Raw genomic sequence first — 16,316 nt, forward strand, 5'->3', positions numbered from 1 at the left:
GCAGTGACCTTAACTTCAGATAAATAGTTTAGGGAGATTGCCTTCTCTGATGTAGAACTAAACTGTATATTCTGTTTTTCCCTTAGTATGTTGGACTCTTTAAAAAGTCTCCGTAGTCCGTGATCATTTAATTTTACTTGTGCTTTTGAAAAAAGCTTTCTTTCCTTTTAAGCAACGCATGAGATTTTTAGTACTTTTTGTGGCAGTAGCATGATTTTCATTAGAGTTGCACAGATGCATCAGTCCATACTGTGTATCAATACTGATAAAAGGAAAATTTACATTATCAGGAATCAGCATTTTTGCTGATGTGGCTGATTAAGGTCACTGACAAATGTTGCATGCACGTGTGCAGCTGCACAGCATGCACGCAACCAGGAATGCAGCCCGGCAGCTTGGAGAGCAGCATCTGGCTAATAAGTCTGTGGGGGAGAAGGTGTGTGGGTCTGGGAAGGGGCAAAGGGGGGCAGATCAAGGTGAAGGAGGGAGTGGGGCAGGTGCTGCACAGCCAGAGTGGGGCAGGGTGCAGGACAAAGCCATGGCTCATCTGGGGGGCCTGGGTAGGCAGGGGGTTGCTCCCACCACTGCACACCCCCCCCCCAGGGGAAGCATGGATGCTGTGTACCCCCCGGATCTGTGTGCAGGGCAAGGGCAGGCTGCTGCTGCACATTTGGGGCTGGGGCTGTGCCAGGCTCTCCCAGTGGGGACTGGGTCTGGACTGCACTCAGGGTGGGTGGGGGTGGGTGAGGCAGTGGTAGCTCTGGGAAGGGAGGCTATGGCGAATTTTGGGGTGGCTGTAGCCCCCCCACAGAACCATAGCCCCCTCACAGATTCAGCGGGCACATGCTCCCCCATGCCTCCGCTTGGGGTGTATGCATTGGCAGGAGCCTCCCCACCCCACCCTCCAAATAAGCCGCAGCTGCATACTGTGCCCCATTCCATCCTGGCAGCACCTGCCCCTGCTTCTGCCCAAGCCCCAGCCCCACTCCCTCCCTCACTATGGGAACCTTTGTCTGTCCCCCTCTCAACAGACTTACCAGCTGAACACTAGTCATCAAGCTGCTGGAGTGCATTTCAGCAATTGGATTGGTATCAGCCGATACAGCTTGTTAATAATCGGCCATCGGTATCAACCCAAAACATTTTTATCAGTGCACCCTTAACTTTCATGCTTGACCTGTCTTGTAGTTTTCTGCATAAAATTGCAAGCCAGGAAACTGTAGGCCCATTAGTCTTACCTCAGTCCTGGGGAAGCTCTTTGAGAATTATCCAGGAGCACATCTGCGATGGGCCAGCAGGGGAGTTTATGCTTAGGGGCAATCAACATGGGTTTATTCGAGGCAGGTCCTGTCAGACCAGCCTGCTGGCCTTCTATGACCAGGTCACAAAAGCCTTGGATGCAGGGGTCTCGGTGAACATAGTCTTCCTGGACTTTAGGAAGGCCATCGATACTGTCTCTCATGCCATCCTTATTGAAAAATTAGACGTCTGTGGTGTCAGTGCCTGCACAGTGAGGTGGTTCACAAATTGGCTGAAGGGCTGCACCCAGAGAGTGGTGGTGAATGGGTCATTTTTGACCTGGAGGGATGTGGGCAGTGGGGTTCCCCAGGGCTCAGTCCTTGGGCCCGCATTGGTCAATATCTTCATCAGCAATTTGGACAAGGGGGTGAAAAGCACCTTGTTCAAGTTTGCAGATGACACTAAGATGTGGGAAGAAGTGAGCATGCTGGAAGAGAGGGACAGGCTACAACTAGATCTCGCCAGGTTACAGAGGTGGGGGATGAGAACAGGATGGGGTTCAAGATGTTGCACCTGGGGAGGAAGAACCAGCACCATACCTACAGGTTGGGGAACTCCCTTCTCGTAAGCACAGAGGCAGAGGAGGATCTTGGAATTGCTATTAATTCCAAGATGAACATGGGCTGCCAATGTGGGGATGCAGTCAGAAAGGCTAACCGCACCTTGTCATGCATCCATACATGCATCACAAGCAGGTGCAAGAAGGTGATCCTCCCCCTCTATGTGACATTGGTCAGGCCGCAGCTGGAGTACTGCATCCAGTTGTGGGCGCCGCACTTCAAGAGCGATGTGGACAGCATTGAGAGGGTCCAGAGGAGGGCCACTTGCATGATCAGGGGGCAGCAGGATAGGCCCTACGAGGAGAAGCTAAGGGACCTGAACCTATTCAGCCTCCACAAGAGAAGGCTGTGAGGGGATCTGGTGGCTGCCTATAAACTTGCCAAGGGGGACCAGCAGGCAAAGGGAGAGTCCCTGTTCCCCCAAGCACTACCGGGGTAACAAGGAACAACAGCCATAAGTTGATTGAGAGTAGATTCATTCTAGACATCAGGAGGCGCTACTTCACAGTCAGGACGGCTAGGAGCTGGAACCAACTTCCAAGGGAAGTGGTGCTTGTCCCTACCCTGCGGGTCTTCAAAAGGAGGCTAGACAATCACGTAGCTGGGGTCATTTGACCCCAGAATCCTTTCCTGCTCGTGGCAGGGGGTCAGACTAGATGATCTGCTCAGGTCCCTTCTGACCCTACCTACTATGAAACTATGACTTAAAAAGACTGCAAATAGCACGTAAGTGTGACTGTACAGCTGTAGTTGTTAGACAGTTCTCAACAAGATAATTATCCCTTCTTACTTACTGTAACTGTTATCCTGTGTTTTGTGGCATTTGAAGATGAACTCCTCCCACAGTTTTAGTCTTGCCTTGCTTATAGTATTGCCAAGCTTTAGTATTGCCTACCGTAAGAATTCGCACAAGTGACTGAGATGGGTGTTCTGTGGAGGTTATTTGCACATAACCAAATAGAGCCCGTGACTTAAAGCAAAACTTGCCCCCTCAACTAAAAAAGTACTGTAGCTAATCTCCTGAATGTTGTCTGAACATACTCTACTAAGTTCCTACATATAATTATTTGTATTTATTGTATTTCAGTTGAGAATTATTTATTACTTTGGATGCATGCGTATACTGTAACTTTCAATGAAAGGAAGGCCTACTGATCAAAAGGAGAACATTTCAATATGCTTGTGAAAAAAATCTAGCTTTTCTAATTTCCTATATCCATTTCTTTTTTGCCAGCTTCTAGAAACAGGACAATGTTAGTAAAACTGAAATCACATTGTCAGAAAGATATCTAATTTCTTTCAGGAATAATTTTCTCAATTCATGTAATACTGAATAGTTATAGGTCTTACAAGAACTTCTGTCTGGAAGAACAAGATTTTTAGTAGTTTCCTGGTCATAGCTGGCAGACATAAATAATCATGCCAAATGTGCTGAGCTGAACTACTTCACAGGGATGTTTTAAGGTTTAATAACATGTTTGTAAGGTATTCTGCAGTCCTTGAATGAAAGGGCACTGCCTAAGTATAAAGTATCATCATTATTATTATAATTTACTTTTAGGCACAATAGTCTCATTACTGCAGTTTTTAACATGCATTTAGAATTACTCCAGCCTCTCCCATCAAAGTCTTCAGTATGTAATTTAGGGTAATATTATGACATTTTTTCCAAAGAAAGGGAAAAAAAAGAAAATAGAGATGTTTCTTCAAAGAGAATGCTCAGAATGGACACATTTTTTTTCTAAATTCACACCAGCTAATATGTTGAATTACAATGTTAATTTATTTTTTTAAAATAATTGGACTTTCTAATGTCACTCTTAAGCCAAAATTATGTTTTTCTTAGAGTTTATCTTTCTCATCATTACTGTCCTTCTTTTGAAAAAATTATATACCATGTTTACTGAAGTCCAAGAGGAGGTTTTCCCCCTCAAACAGGATGAAGGGGGGAAAAAAGCTTTATCCTGACCTCCATGCCTGTGCCAGCCCCCGACCCCAAGCTCTGCCTTGCAGCCTGCTCCCCCTGTCCCTTCCCCTTGCCTCCACTCTCTGCTCTATCTCCAGTCCCTCCAGCCCTGACTCAGCCAGGCCAGGAGCCACTATATCTGCTGAGTGCCCCGATCTGGAGCAGAGTTGTAGCAGAAGTAGAAGGTAATAGGGACGGGGAGGGGGTAGGCACACAGGGAGGTAGGTGGTTTGGGAGCAGGGTGTGGGGGAGAGAGTCTGCAGGTGGGAGCCAGGGTAGGGAGACAGGTTGCAGGTGGGAGCAAGGGGCGGGGGAGGCAGATAGTGGGGTAGGCATGAGGGACAAGGGGCAGGTGGAGGGACATATGGATTCCATTCTGAGGTGCCAGTCTAGCCTCATGAATTATGTAGAGAGAGCCAAGTACCTTACTCAGGGCTATAGATTCTGCTGTAGCCACCAAACATCTGAAAGTCAATCATACGCATGTGTACAATTATGTATCTTATACAGGGAACAGGCAGCAAGGAGGGCAGGCACAGACATCGGGGAGACAAGGGGTTGATGTTGAGCTCCTAATCTCCCTTGCTGCTGCTTTCCCCACCATGGGATGGGGAATTGAGATGGATTTCCACTAATTAGATTCCATACATAGAAATTTGTAACAAACTTATATTATTCCATATATATAATCTAATTATTGGGGGGATTGTCTTAAATTAGAAGCCATCTTGTATTTGAGGAAGTAGTTGTTCAGTAACGAAATTATTGAACTGGAGACTGCCTTTTTAATGAAGGAAGCTGCTTATACTTATGTGAAAGTTTTCTGCTTTTCTATTTGTCCTTCCATCATGCCTATGGCAAAGCCTGGGTGGTAACTGTATTAAAGAAAAAGAGTCTGTCATGGTATCAGAAGTTGTTGTTACAGAAAGCAAAATATGAAAAAACAGAATAAAATAGTCCACAGACCATGAGCGCAGTGTGCCCTGGTAGTAGGTGCAATCCCTGTTCCTAGAAAAAAATGCTCAGTGTTTTGGGCCCTTTTGGATCTCTGAATTTCAGCTTGGGGTCTCCTAAAACATGTAGCATAACTGTCGTGCTAGGAAGTAGATAAGTGAGGATGCTTGACTACTTGAATATTACTACCCCAAGGTACTCTGTAACTGTTAATATATTGCTCTTATCATACGTTAGAATGAACCAGGAATTTTTTATGGCACCAGATGGTGGTAAGAGTATTCCCAAACCTGTAGTTTAAAATTGTGAGAGAGAGAGCCTAACATGTACTAGCTACAGCTCACCTGAGCAAACTGCAGACAGGCTTGTTATCCCTTCTGTTTTACTCATGAGCCCTTCTCTATAGTGACACCTGCTAAGTAGCATACTCTTTGAAAAATTATGAGTGGTATTGCTCAAACAAACAGATTTGTTCCCTCTGCTCTAATTAGAACAGTCAGTAAATTATACCCTCTAATGCCATCTAGTGAAATACTGGCAATATTGCAAGCTGTTGCATGTTCCTTGTATTGACTGCATGTTTCCAAAGTATTCCTATAATTAGGCAGCACAATTTATCTCTTGGGTGATGAATAGAATCTCAAATAGGCACCAGCATTGATATTAGCCGTTATATCCGATATTCTCTATTGAAAACATCATGTCCTCCTCAGGGGTGTTTCAGATAATTATATCAGCCTGCAGAAGGTGTGGGAAGGTTCCCTGTGGTCATCAATAAAATTACCATATTTACTCAAAGCCAAGATGAGGGGGGTTTTTCCCCGGTCAGCAGGGTTGGGGGAAGGAGGAAGCCTTGTCTTAAATTTGAGTACCTACCTGGGGTAGGTGGCAGTTCAGCTTCAGGGCCCCTCCCCCAAGAAACATGCACATATACTGTCTGTCCCCTGGCCCAAAGCTGCCACTGCTGCTTCTGCCTGTTTGGGCTGGAGCTGCTGCCATTGAGTAGGGTTGTGTGAAACTTCGGTTACTGATTCAATTTGGAGGAGATTCAGCCTGATTCGGCAGCTGAACCTCCAAATCCAGATCAAATCAGGAGATGAATAAAAAGGTCCAAATTGATTCGGAACCTCCGAATTGATTCAGAAAAGATTCAAAGGAGATATGGAGATTCGGGCAGTCCCTGCTCACCGCCGCAGGGAGCTAGACCCAGGCTTCATGCAGGTAAGTGTGTGGGGGGGGGGAGATGGAGGAAGGGTGAAGGAACCATGAGGGGACCCCCACCAGGCCCCATCTTCTGCCTGCTCCTTCATCCCTTCCCCCCCCCCGAATGCCCCCTGACCTCTGCCCGCTCTCCCAGCTCTGTCAATGGCTGCCCTGCCTGACCCCAGCATTCTGGCACTTCGAGAGAAAAAAAATCCCTGCACTCACTGGCTGCTGCAGCGGCCATTGGGGCCCCTGGGGGATCATGGCAGAGCCCTGCCACACAGTGCAGGTCAGTGGGGGGCAGTGGGGATCCCCGCCTTGCCCCACCTGGCAGAAGCCAGTGAGTACAGGGCTTTTTTTCCCTTTTTCCCCCGCAAAATGCCAGGGAGATGAGGCTGGGCAAGCAGACAGGGGATGGGGCCTGTTCAGTTCAACCAGTTCAATTCAGGACAGTGATTCAAATCACCAAATCGAATCGCTCTCCCTCGAATCATCTGAATCTGAATCCTAAGCGAATACTAGGTGCTTTGCACAGGCCTACTACTGAGTGCCCAGAGCCACACTGCTTTCAGATGTAAGTGGTGGGGGTAGGGGGTATGTATTGAAGGGGAAATGAAGCAGAGGGGCAGGCACAGGACCAGGCACAGAGGGGCAAGTGGTTGGGGAGGACAAGCAACAGGGGGTCAGGTATAGACACAGGGGGAAGAAGTGGCAGGTAGCAGGTGGTAGAGAACAGGCAGTGGGAGCGAGGGGTATGGGGCATGTGGTGGGGGAATAGGGATGTTGGGCAAGTAGAAGAGGCATAGGGGGACAAAGGGTGGGGAGGGAGGCATGTGGGGGCAAGGGGTAGGAGTTTGGCCTCATTCCCCACCACTGCTTTCCCTGCCGCAGTTGTGGTTGAGATGAATTTAAGATTACCTTCCAATAATTAGATTCTGTACATGGAAAATTACAACACATTAAAAAGTCTCCATGTATAGAATCTAATTATTGGGGAGTTGTTTTAATTCAAAATCATCTTGGATTTTGGTAAATGCAGTAAATATGGACCTTGATTATTTATTATTGCTCTTGAATACTTCCTAGGAAGTTGCTTGTACATTTCAGACTGATTCACTTTAATTCAATCATACAAGCAAAGGCAGTAACTGGTTAATTACAGAGGCCACTGAATCAAAATTGTGTTCAGTGTGACCTGATTTCATATTACCTGTTAGAACAAATCTGAGTGAGGCTTGAATATTGCCGCTCAGCCAAGTGGTGCTGGGCCACTGGGAATGTCTGGGAATGCTGCTTCTTTCAGCTGTTGAACTGATTCCTCATACAGATTAGAGCAACCTCGGGTCTCATAGAAATCCATATAACTTATTACTGTTATCGCAGCAATTTGTTTGGGATGTGACTGGAACAATTCTTTGCCATGTTCCCAACACTGGCAGTTGGGCAAGGAGTGAGAGAGCAAGCTTCAGAGATACTCTCTGCCATTAGAAGAATCTGCTGTACAAGGTTTTCTTCTCATGGCTAGATCCATTGGGCTGCATATTAAAGTAATATACAGTGTACATAAAAGTTATTAAGGTGGCATTACTAGCTGATAGTCCTTTTGAGAACAGAGCTGTTTGTGGCCATCAACATCTATAAAGAATTACTTTTATTTTAATTTAAATACATGCAACATAATTGTAGGCCTTTACAAATTTACAAATAACATTTGACTGCACAATTTGAGGGGAGGGGCAGTGAAGGGACTCCTCATAATCAACTTGGAATAATTATCAGTTGTTTGACAATAGTACATTTACAGTAATATACTTGTTAAAAAGTTTTGCTCTTGAGCATCTCTCCAGCATTGGAGTTTGTCAGGGGCTTTAGGAATATCTGGAAAATCTGCTTGGTGGCTGTTAAAAGAAAACCAGTCTAAAGGGCTGTGAGACAACAGGACAAATGACTGGAAACATACTACTATGACCCTGTGCAAGTAGCATGACAAACTGTGAAATGGAAAAAAGCCACTTGCCATATTTTTTTTAAGCTGTTGTTCAGGAATAGTTGCAGTGACTTGTTTCTCAAGTCTGTTTCAGATTGTGTTAACTGCATATGGTTTTTAATAAATATGCTTGACTGTGTGTGAGCACCAGCCAATTGTAAGCTGTATTGTTAGTAAGCCAATTGGAGGCTACAAAGACTAGGCTTGTGTGAAGCTTCAGTAACTGATTTGATTTGGCAGGGATTTGACCTGATTCGGCAGCTGAATCTCCAAATCCGAATCGAATCAGGAGACCCTTTAATCTCTCCAAATCAAATCGGAATCCTCTGTATCGATTCAGAGAGATTCGGAAACATTTGATGATTCGGACATAGACACAGTTTTAAATGTTTTTCTACATACCTCAAAGTACCAGACAGCTCATGAATGCTGAGATGCCTGGGCAGATGGAGTGTCCCACGGGAGTATGTAGGGGTCCCCAGAGCTGTTTGTAGTGGACACACAAGCTGTTTGTAGTGGAAGCACTTCTGGTCCACTCCCAGGTCTGCCGGGAAGCATTTCGATGAACACCGCCCCCTAGCTTGGTGGCTGGTACCTCCTTGGTCTGGGGGGACACCTAGGGTCCACCTGCGGCCAATCGCTGAGCCAGGATGATGCAGGAGGGTCCCCCATATGCTTGACAGCAGACCCAGAAGTACTTCTGGTCCACTTCCAGGTTCACATGGCGGGGGCTCCCCCACACTCCTGTGGGATGTTCTATCTGCCCCAGATTGGAAGCGTTCACGAGTCGTGCCTGGTACCTTGAGGTATGTAGAAAGCACATTTAAAGTTGTGTCTATGTTTGAATTGCTGATTCTCCGAATCAGCATCAAATCTTCAGATTTGGATTTGGCCAAATCAAATCAGGACAATGATCCAAATCAACAAATAGAATCATTGTCCCCGATTTGGGTCCTGTTCATTGTAGAAATGACTGTGAAGTCTGTCCTAGAATTTTAAATCGCCTCTTTTTCTATGGGGAGTGGACGGGGAGCTTTTCTTTGGGAAGCAGAGGGGGGGCTTACAATAAATTAGCAATAGTGAATTCCCTTTGTGAGAGAAGGGAATCCTTTGCAGTGAGAATGGAGTCCAGGAGTTCAGCAATTAATTTTTATATTAAAAGAATAATATTGCTTCATATCTATCTCAAGCTATCTACAAGAGTCACTTTACAGTATATATTCTCAATGCAGGGCTTTAACAATACCATCTATAAGGAACTTTATAAGCCATGTGCACATGTGGAGATTAGTACAATATTTTAACTCCTAATATGTTTTTTGAGGGAGAGATTAGTGTGGCACTCTTGGGACAATTTAGAATTAAGCTTATTTTGTATAAAAGGCTTTTTTAAAAATCCTACTATTGGTAAGTAGCAAATTTGTATACTTTCAATATCAATAGTACACCTACTTTTAATGGATTCCTTAAAAATATTATGAAACTGTTAATAAGTACCTATCATTGTTCTTTAAACGGAAACTATAATCTAAGTATCTTGAAGGTGTGCGAAACCCAAAAATTACCATGTTCTTATCAGTCCGTATTTTCTGTTGTGGGGTTGAGGGGAACATGTTGATCCAAAGACTCAACTGTGACAATAATAAAGGGATTTGGGATTCAAGCCTCATGGTAAAACCATGTAAATCAAATCACACTTCATGTCCCTACATGCATAGGTTTGAGGCAGAAGTATATGCCACTGGGATTGAATATTAAATTATCTTTGGCTTAATGGGGGCCCTTCCATTGCACCTGTAATCTCACAATACAGTATGTTTGTGAGGTGCACAGTAAATCCTGAAGCAGTACATAATGTTTGCTTACTGAGCTTAATTTGCATAGCAAACATTATGACTACACATTCCTTTTAGTACCTGAAGTGATGCTCAGAAAGAGGGACTTGGTTTTATTTTCACTTATCTCTTTCATCTGCCATGTCCAATTAATCCCCCACAATGAATCTGTCATTTTTGTTCCTCTAAAGTGAGCCCCTGTATTACCCCAGTGCATGGGAGGTCATAATCAAGCCTTAATAATTGCTTCCAGCTGTTATTTGATACTTTTTAGAACTTTCTAATAAGCAATAAGTTGGTGACTATAATGCAGAACTTTTCTGATTTTAAACTGAAAAATCAGATGCTGTACTTGCTTTCCAAACATACTTTCTTCAAAGAGTTGAAAGTGTCTAGCAACACATTGATCCATACCTGAATGTAATAGCAGCATCTGTAGTGAAAATTAGTTAATATCCTGCAGTTTTTCATATTTTGCACAAAAGAAACCTGGAAAAATGCGAAGAAATAGTACTTTTTGCTAGTCAGTAGGGGGCAATGTTTGCACAAAAAATGTACAGCATTTTGTTGTTCCACCCCCACCTTCTCTGTAGAAAATTAAGATCAAAGAAGTTTAGCTTTCTAATAGAGTCATTATCAGAAATATCCCAATCAAACACACTTTTATAGTTATTTCAGCTTGATTATTAAAAAGGTAGAGTATATCCTGTGTTTTGATCTGTAATGAATAGCACTTAGCCAGAAAAGCTCTGTCTTCTAGAGCTGATAATATATTTTTGTGCTGCTGGAAAATAACAGTTAAGTATTGTTTACAGCACAGGTAATAACCTCTGAATTATTCATTGCCATGGGTTTCAGAGTTCCTTTGCCCTTTGGCTTTGGTTGAATACCCACAATAAGTCATTTATGCCTGTGTTATGGAAAATCTCGTTTCCTGATTGATTGTCACTGGAGCAATAGTAAACTACAGAATTCTTTAAAAAAAAAAAAAAAAAAAAGAGTCCCTGTCCAACCCCACAGCTTTTTCTGTTTTTTAATGAAATGAAAGAAAGATTTCAGTGTTAGTTAAGATTTCTATTCCATTATTCTTGGCTTGTTTGTGGTGATGAAGAAAGCAGTTAATCTATAAAACTTCCTTTATATAAAATAGGCCTATACAAATCTGTAAAACTTATCTTTGCCTTGCTAAATAAACAGCAGAGCTATCATACCTCATGCTGGAGACTAACGCTAACTTGAACTAGCAAAAATAGGAAAGCAATGGAGATGGCCTGATCCTTTCAGTGGACCTGACCCGGTCCTTGAATTACCATGCTGTTGCATGTATGCTGTGGGCTGTGCCTCAGACTCTTAAATATCCTAATTGTTTTTTTTTACCTGAGTCCAAATCTTCTGACTTGCTCTTTCCTTTCTGTTTCTATGTATAATGCTTTTATCAAACCACAGTACTTTTACATTAAGGGTGAAAAATGAAAACCATGATTCACACATGTACATTTTTATATACACACATGAGGACCTGTTTGTGAAAGTACTTTTCTTGGGGAGCTAGTTGCTAGAGTGACTGTCATTTATTTTAGCTATTTTCAATATTACAATGTAGGATATCACTGTAGACGGACATTGTGCATTACAAAATGTTGGGATCCCTGCTCAGAATTGCAGCCAGCCCTGGTCTGAACATGGCATTTATCTAGGCACAGCTCTTTATATTTTGGATGTGAATATTGTTATAGACATAATTTTACTGACAAAACCCTTACGTGAGCATGGTTATGCTGTGACATACTTTTTTTTTTTTTTTACATTGATATAACTCCTCTTCCTTTCCTCTTTTAGCTAATTTAATTGTATATGTACAGTAGGGGGTGGTACAGCTTTAACTATACCAGTCTACCAGTATAGTTAAAACAGTACAACTGTCTAAAATAGACACAGCCTAAGAAGCTGATCCAACAACTTTTACTGCATCTTGGCTCATGCCATTTGCCTCATTCATGTCAATCAGACTCTGGGTATGATTGTGCACAGTCTATAGTTTTCCAACAAATACAATACCTGATGACAGAGGCAGATCCAGGTGGGGTGCAGTGGCATAGGTTCACCTCTCCATTCAGTCAACCACCATGGAGAAGCAATGGGCAGGGACTTTTTTTTTTTTTTAAGTCCTGAAAGCAAGTAAGAATCTGATTTCAAATCAGGTCAGGGAACAAAAAGATATATTTTCCTCTCTCTTCCAGCAGAAGTGACTGCAGATCCCTGGACTCTGTCGCAAAGAAGGATCTGCCAAATGTTCCCACTGCAAAAATACTGTCCTCCCTTCCCCTCTATCCTCAGCTGCACTTCTCCCAGACTCGTTGCTGTCTCTGGCTTCCCCGGGAGGCAGGAATTGAGGGAAAGCTCTGGGAGGCAGGAATTGAGGGAAAGCTCCAAAGCACTTCCTGTACCCACTCCAGCCTCTCTCTCCTGGAGTCAGGCTCAGCCAGGAATAGCAGTAGCAGCAGGAAGATCCCTTATGATCCCTGCCAGCCTGAGATCAAGTGCAGTGGGTGGGAATCTGCTTGCTGCCCCTGCTGTCTCTAGTTGACTCTGGCTCCACATGCAGCAACAGGACAGGAGTGGCTCTGGGGTCCCCACACTCCTGGGTCAGCTGGGAACAGCAGCAGGGACAGTGGTGGTTAAGGAAGGAAGGAGAGAATGGCAGGGGAGGACATGCCATGGACAATGGATGAGAAGGGAGGAAGGAAGAAAGACTCTTACCTGCTCGAAGGACATTAAAAAAAAAAAAGGCTCTGACCACTGCTCCTGAAGGATGCTCTACCCCCCCAGCAGGGAGACTCGGAGCCAAGGGGTAGCCACCCCTGCAGCACAGGTCACTGCTCCTGGATGCCCTTTCCAAAATCCTGGATCTACCCATGCCTGAGACTCTGGTGCAGATGTGGAAGGCTGCAAGGCCTTATTAGTGAGGATTTTCTGAAGTTATAAGCATTTCAGAGATTTTTTAAAGTGTTAGATGCTTTTTCATCATGTTCCCCTTCTGGCCCTTTCCTTCAGTCTATTGCTTCTCCTGCTGTTTTTTCCAGCTAAATCCATTTCTTCTCTCCTGATTTCTTCTTTCCTTCAGCGGTGATCCCTTTGACTGACTCAGAACACAAGTTACTGCCTTTGCACTTTGCGGTTGATCCTGGGAAAGACTGGGAGTGGGGGAAAGATGACAATGATAACACCAGACTGGCCAAGTAAGACCTCACTGTGACTCTAAAATTAATAGTACAGGGTCTTGAACCTGCAGAAATAGTTATATATAGATATAGATATATCGTGGCACTTGCTAATACAGAGGGCTTTGTTCGTGTTCTCTCCTGATTTGAGGGGGAAAAAAAGCTGGGTGGGTCTCAATTCTGTTACTGTGATATGAGTTATGGTTGCTCTGAACAGCTTTTCTCTTGGTAAATATAAGCATCAACTTTCCTCAGATATAAGTTTTTAAACTAATTAATCAATCTGTTTTCTTTCCTCTTTCTTTTTCTTCCTCAGTTTGATTCTGTCTCTGGAGGCAAAGCTTAATCTTCTGCACAGCTACATGAATGTAACTTGGATACGCATACCATCTGAAACACGGGTAAACCTCCATTTGTCTAAACAACATGAGGCACCTGGTCTAGAGTCAAGTGTATGCTGACAGGGTAGGATGTAGGGTTTGCCTAACTGTGTACAACCACCTGAAGAATGGAGCAGTTGAAGAGGCCCAAGGCTTGTTGGAGTTCAGTGAGATTGGGATTAGACATGTACATTTTCCGTCTACTTTTTTAAAGCCTTCTATAAAACAGTTGCCTGGTCCCTTTTACAATAAGTGCTTCATGCTGAAAAGCAGCTTCTTGTGGAAAGGTAAGAGAGCAGTAGAGATGAGATGACAACAGCTTTTCTTCTGCCATAATGAAATTATTTTTCTTTGCTTCTTGCCAAAGACCCACTTTCACATATTTAATGTTCTCCTGAACTATTTAGACTCCCCACCCCACTCTCCCCCATTATGTCCCAGGAAGTTCATCTGCCCTTTCAGCACCAAGAGCCAAATTTGACCCCATTTCTTTTATACACACTAAAAACTCCTGGCTTCACATTTTCACTAAAAGGTGCCTGAAAAGCTACAAGTCGTTGCCAAATTGGTAGCCTGGCACTATGGGAGGATGGAGTTTTTGCAGACCTAGGGTGCCAGCATGGACGCAGCGATACAACACTCCTATGCAACTTACATAGAATGAAGTGGGGGTTAGTTATTGGTTAGTTAATGGTAGCTGATGGTGACAGAGAGATGGGATGAGGAGAGGAATTGAGAGTGTGGAGAAAATGGCAAGGGTTTTTAAGAATGTAAAAAGTTAAATTTGTGCAGAATTTCCCTTACCTGTTTTTGTGCGAGAAATTTTAAAAGATCCAGGAAATCATGGAAGGGGAAAAGGGGCTAGAGAAAATTGAACATCCACAGGTTTCATAGAAGGGAGCACTGCAAAGGTGTTCACTTGTCACATGGTGCATTGGTGAACATCTCTGGTGATCGAAAGGTGTCCACATCTCTATCTATAATAAGAAGCCAGATAACAATCTAGAAATGGTTCTAGGCTGAGTCTCCCCAGTGATGCAGAAAAGGACTAAGGAACTTTACTGTTTACCTTGTACTAAAGTTCCTAATCTGGTGATGTAGTCTGTATCCTTTTTGCAATGTCTTGTTGGAGAAGATGCAGCCTTTGGTCCTCATGCTTGGCAAGGCTTTTGAACTCTGCTTTAGTAGTTTGTGAACATACCTGGTTGTTATGTTCTTTTTTGGTGATGGAGCAATCTAAGCCCTTGAAGTAATACAAGTCAAGTAGAGCACAACAGAAATGCAAGCTAGCCAAGGCATGACTTTTGCCCTCAGACTCTGATCCTTCCTTTTCCTATCCATGATGTTCTGTCTCCTCAGAGCTCAAATTTCTTTCCTTCTCAGTTCTCTTCATTGGTCTAAGCACCCCCTGATGGTTCCCACTACAAACAAGTCTCTTTCTCTTATCTCTTTCATCTACCATGTCCAATTAATCCCCCACAGTCTCTGACAACCCTATGCAGTGACAGATCCCCATAGTCCCACCTGCAGTCTGTCTACTTACTTTGAGATTACCTCCCTCATAACAGATTTGCCTTTTTTCTGCCACTGTGTTAACCTGTCTGCAGTGCCATTAGTATTGCTGGGGCTGAAAAACTTTCAATGCCTTTTCATTCCTTGACAGCAAAGGATGGACGTTGTTTTGTGAAATGGTTATGAACTTGGTTGAACTTTGCAATGAAGCAAACTCCTAAAGAGAAATCCTGGGTGCACAGAAATCTGTGGCAAATATCCTACTGATTTCAAAGTCAGCAAAGTTTTACTTCTAGTGTAGGGGTGGCACCAGCCTCTTCCTGGTGTGGGGGCTGAGGTAGACTAGACAGAAAATTGTGGGGGAGGGCTGTGCTATATACATCTTCCGGCTAACATACTTATTTGGTTTTTTTAACAATAACCACTTAAGGCACTCTGCCTCTGTGGGCAGGAGCGGGGCAGGCTCAGCTGTGCGGGGCAAGTAGCAGCAGCCCAGTGGGGAGGCAGGGGGCTCTGACAGGGGCAGCACTGGGAGGGGTGGCTATGGGGGTGCTAAGGTGAATTTTGGACTGGCTATAGCCCCCCCAAAACCCTCCCCCCAGCGCCACCCCTGCTCTATTGCTTGATGAAATAAAAGTTAAATCGTACTATTTCTTGCTTCCAGTATTTAGTGTTTCAGTAATATAAAGGATAAGCATGTACATATATAACTCAAAAGTTCTGTGGCTGTTTCTGTTGTTTATATGAGCATCTGTTCTTTATATCAGAAAAGGAGAGCCAGCAAGCTATAATATATTAAATCACTCAACTGAGAGTGTAACTACATTTCAGTTGCACTTTTCTGAACAGCCAAGGTCATAAAAAACTAGCTATTGATGAGTTGATTTTGAGTGGGTAAGCAAGATGCACATAGTAATTCCCCGGTAGAGGTGCAGCTCTTCCTCTCTGAATTCCATCCCTGTGCAGAAGCTCATCACAAGCTTTAATTAGAGTACTGAATTGATGTATAAGCCCCGTTCCAGTTCTCTGCATAGGAGTGAATTTTACTCAGCAGTTCTCATTAATTAAATATTTTGTGTTTGTGTTGGTGGATGTGTGAGGCTTGATGCTCAGCACACTCAATACCCACTGTAGTCTTTGAGTGCAAAGGGCACTTATGCCACTCGCATCTCTTAGCAAATGATCGACCAAGTGAACCCTTTTTCAGAGTTTATACAGACAGGTTAGACTGGTTTCTTTTTAACTTTGGAAGTTTATTTTTATTCCTGGGGTTACAAATGAAATGAGTTTGTGGTCTCAGCTGAGTTTCTAGTATATATGGTGTCTGTCATCAGTGGAGTCCCAGAGTTAAATATGACTGGCAACATCTGTTCAGGGGAGGCAGAAGACTAGTGTGAAC

General features: G+C 43.7%; 1 protein-coding gene across 2 annotated transcripts in view; it reads left to right on the plus strand.

Annotated features, from left to right (window-relative positions):
- OTUD7A (OTU deubiquitinase 7A) overlaps positions 1–16,316 on the plus strand; it is a 305,631-nt gene that overhangs the window by 279,292 nt on the left and 10,023 nt on the right. For both annotated transcript variants that reach the window (XM_090028797.1, XM_090028798.1), the window contains 2 exons: positions 12,929–13,043; positions 13,342–13,426. In XM_090028797.1, coding sequence (XP_089884923.1) covers positions 12,929–13,043; positions 13,342–13,426 — 200 coding nt within the window. The remainder of the gene's footprint in view (positions 1–12,928; positions 13,044–13,341; positions 13,427–16,316) is intronic.

This window comes from Crocodylus siamensis, chromosome 15, assembly GCF_052110815.1.
Source record: "Crocodylus siamensis isolate JL-2025a chromosome 15, ASM5211081v1, whole genome shotgun sequence".
Classification (NCBI taxonomy): Eukaryota; Metazoa; Chordata; order Crocodylia; family Crocodylidae; genus Crocodylus; species Crocodylus siamensis.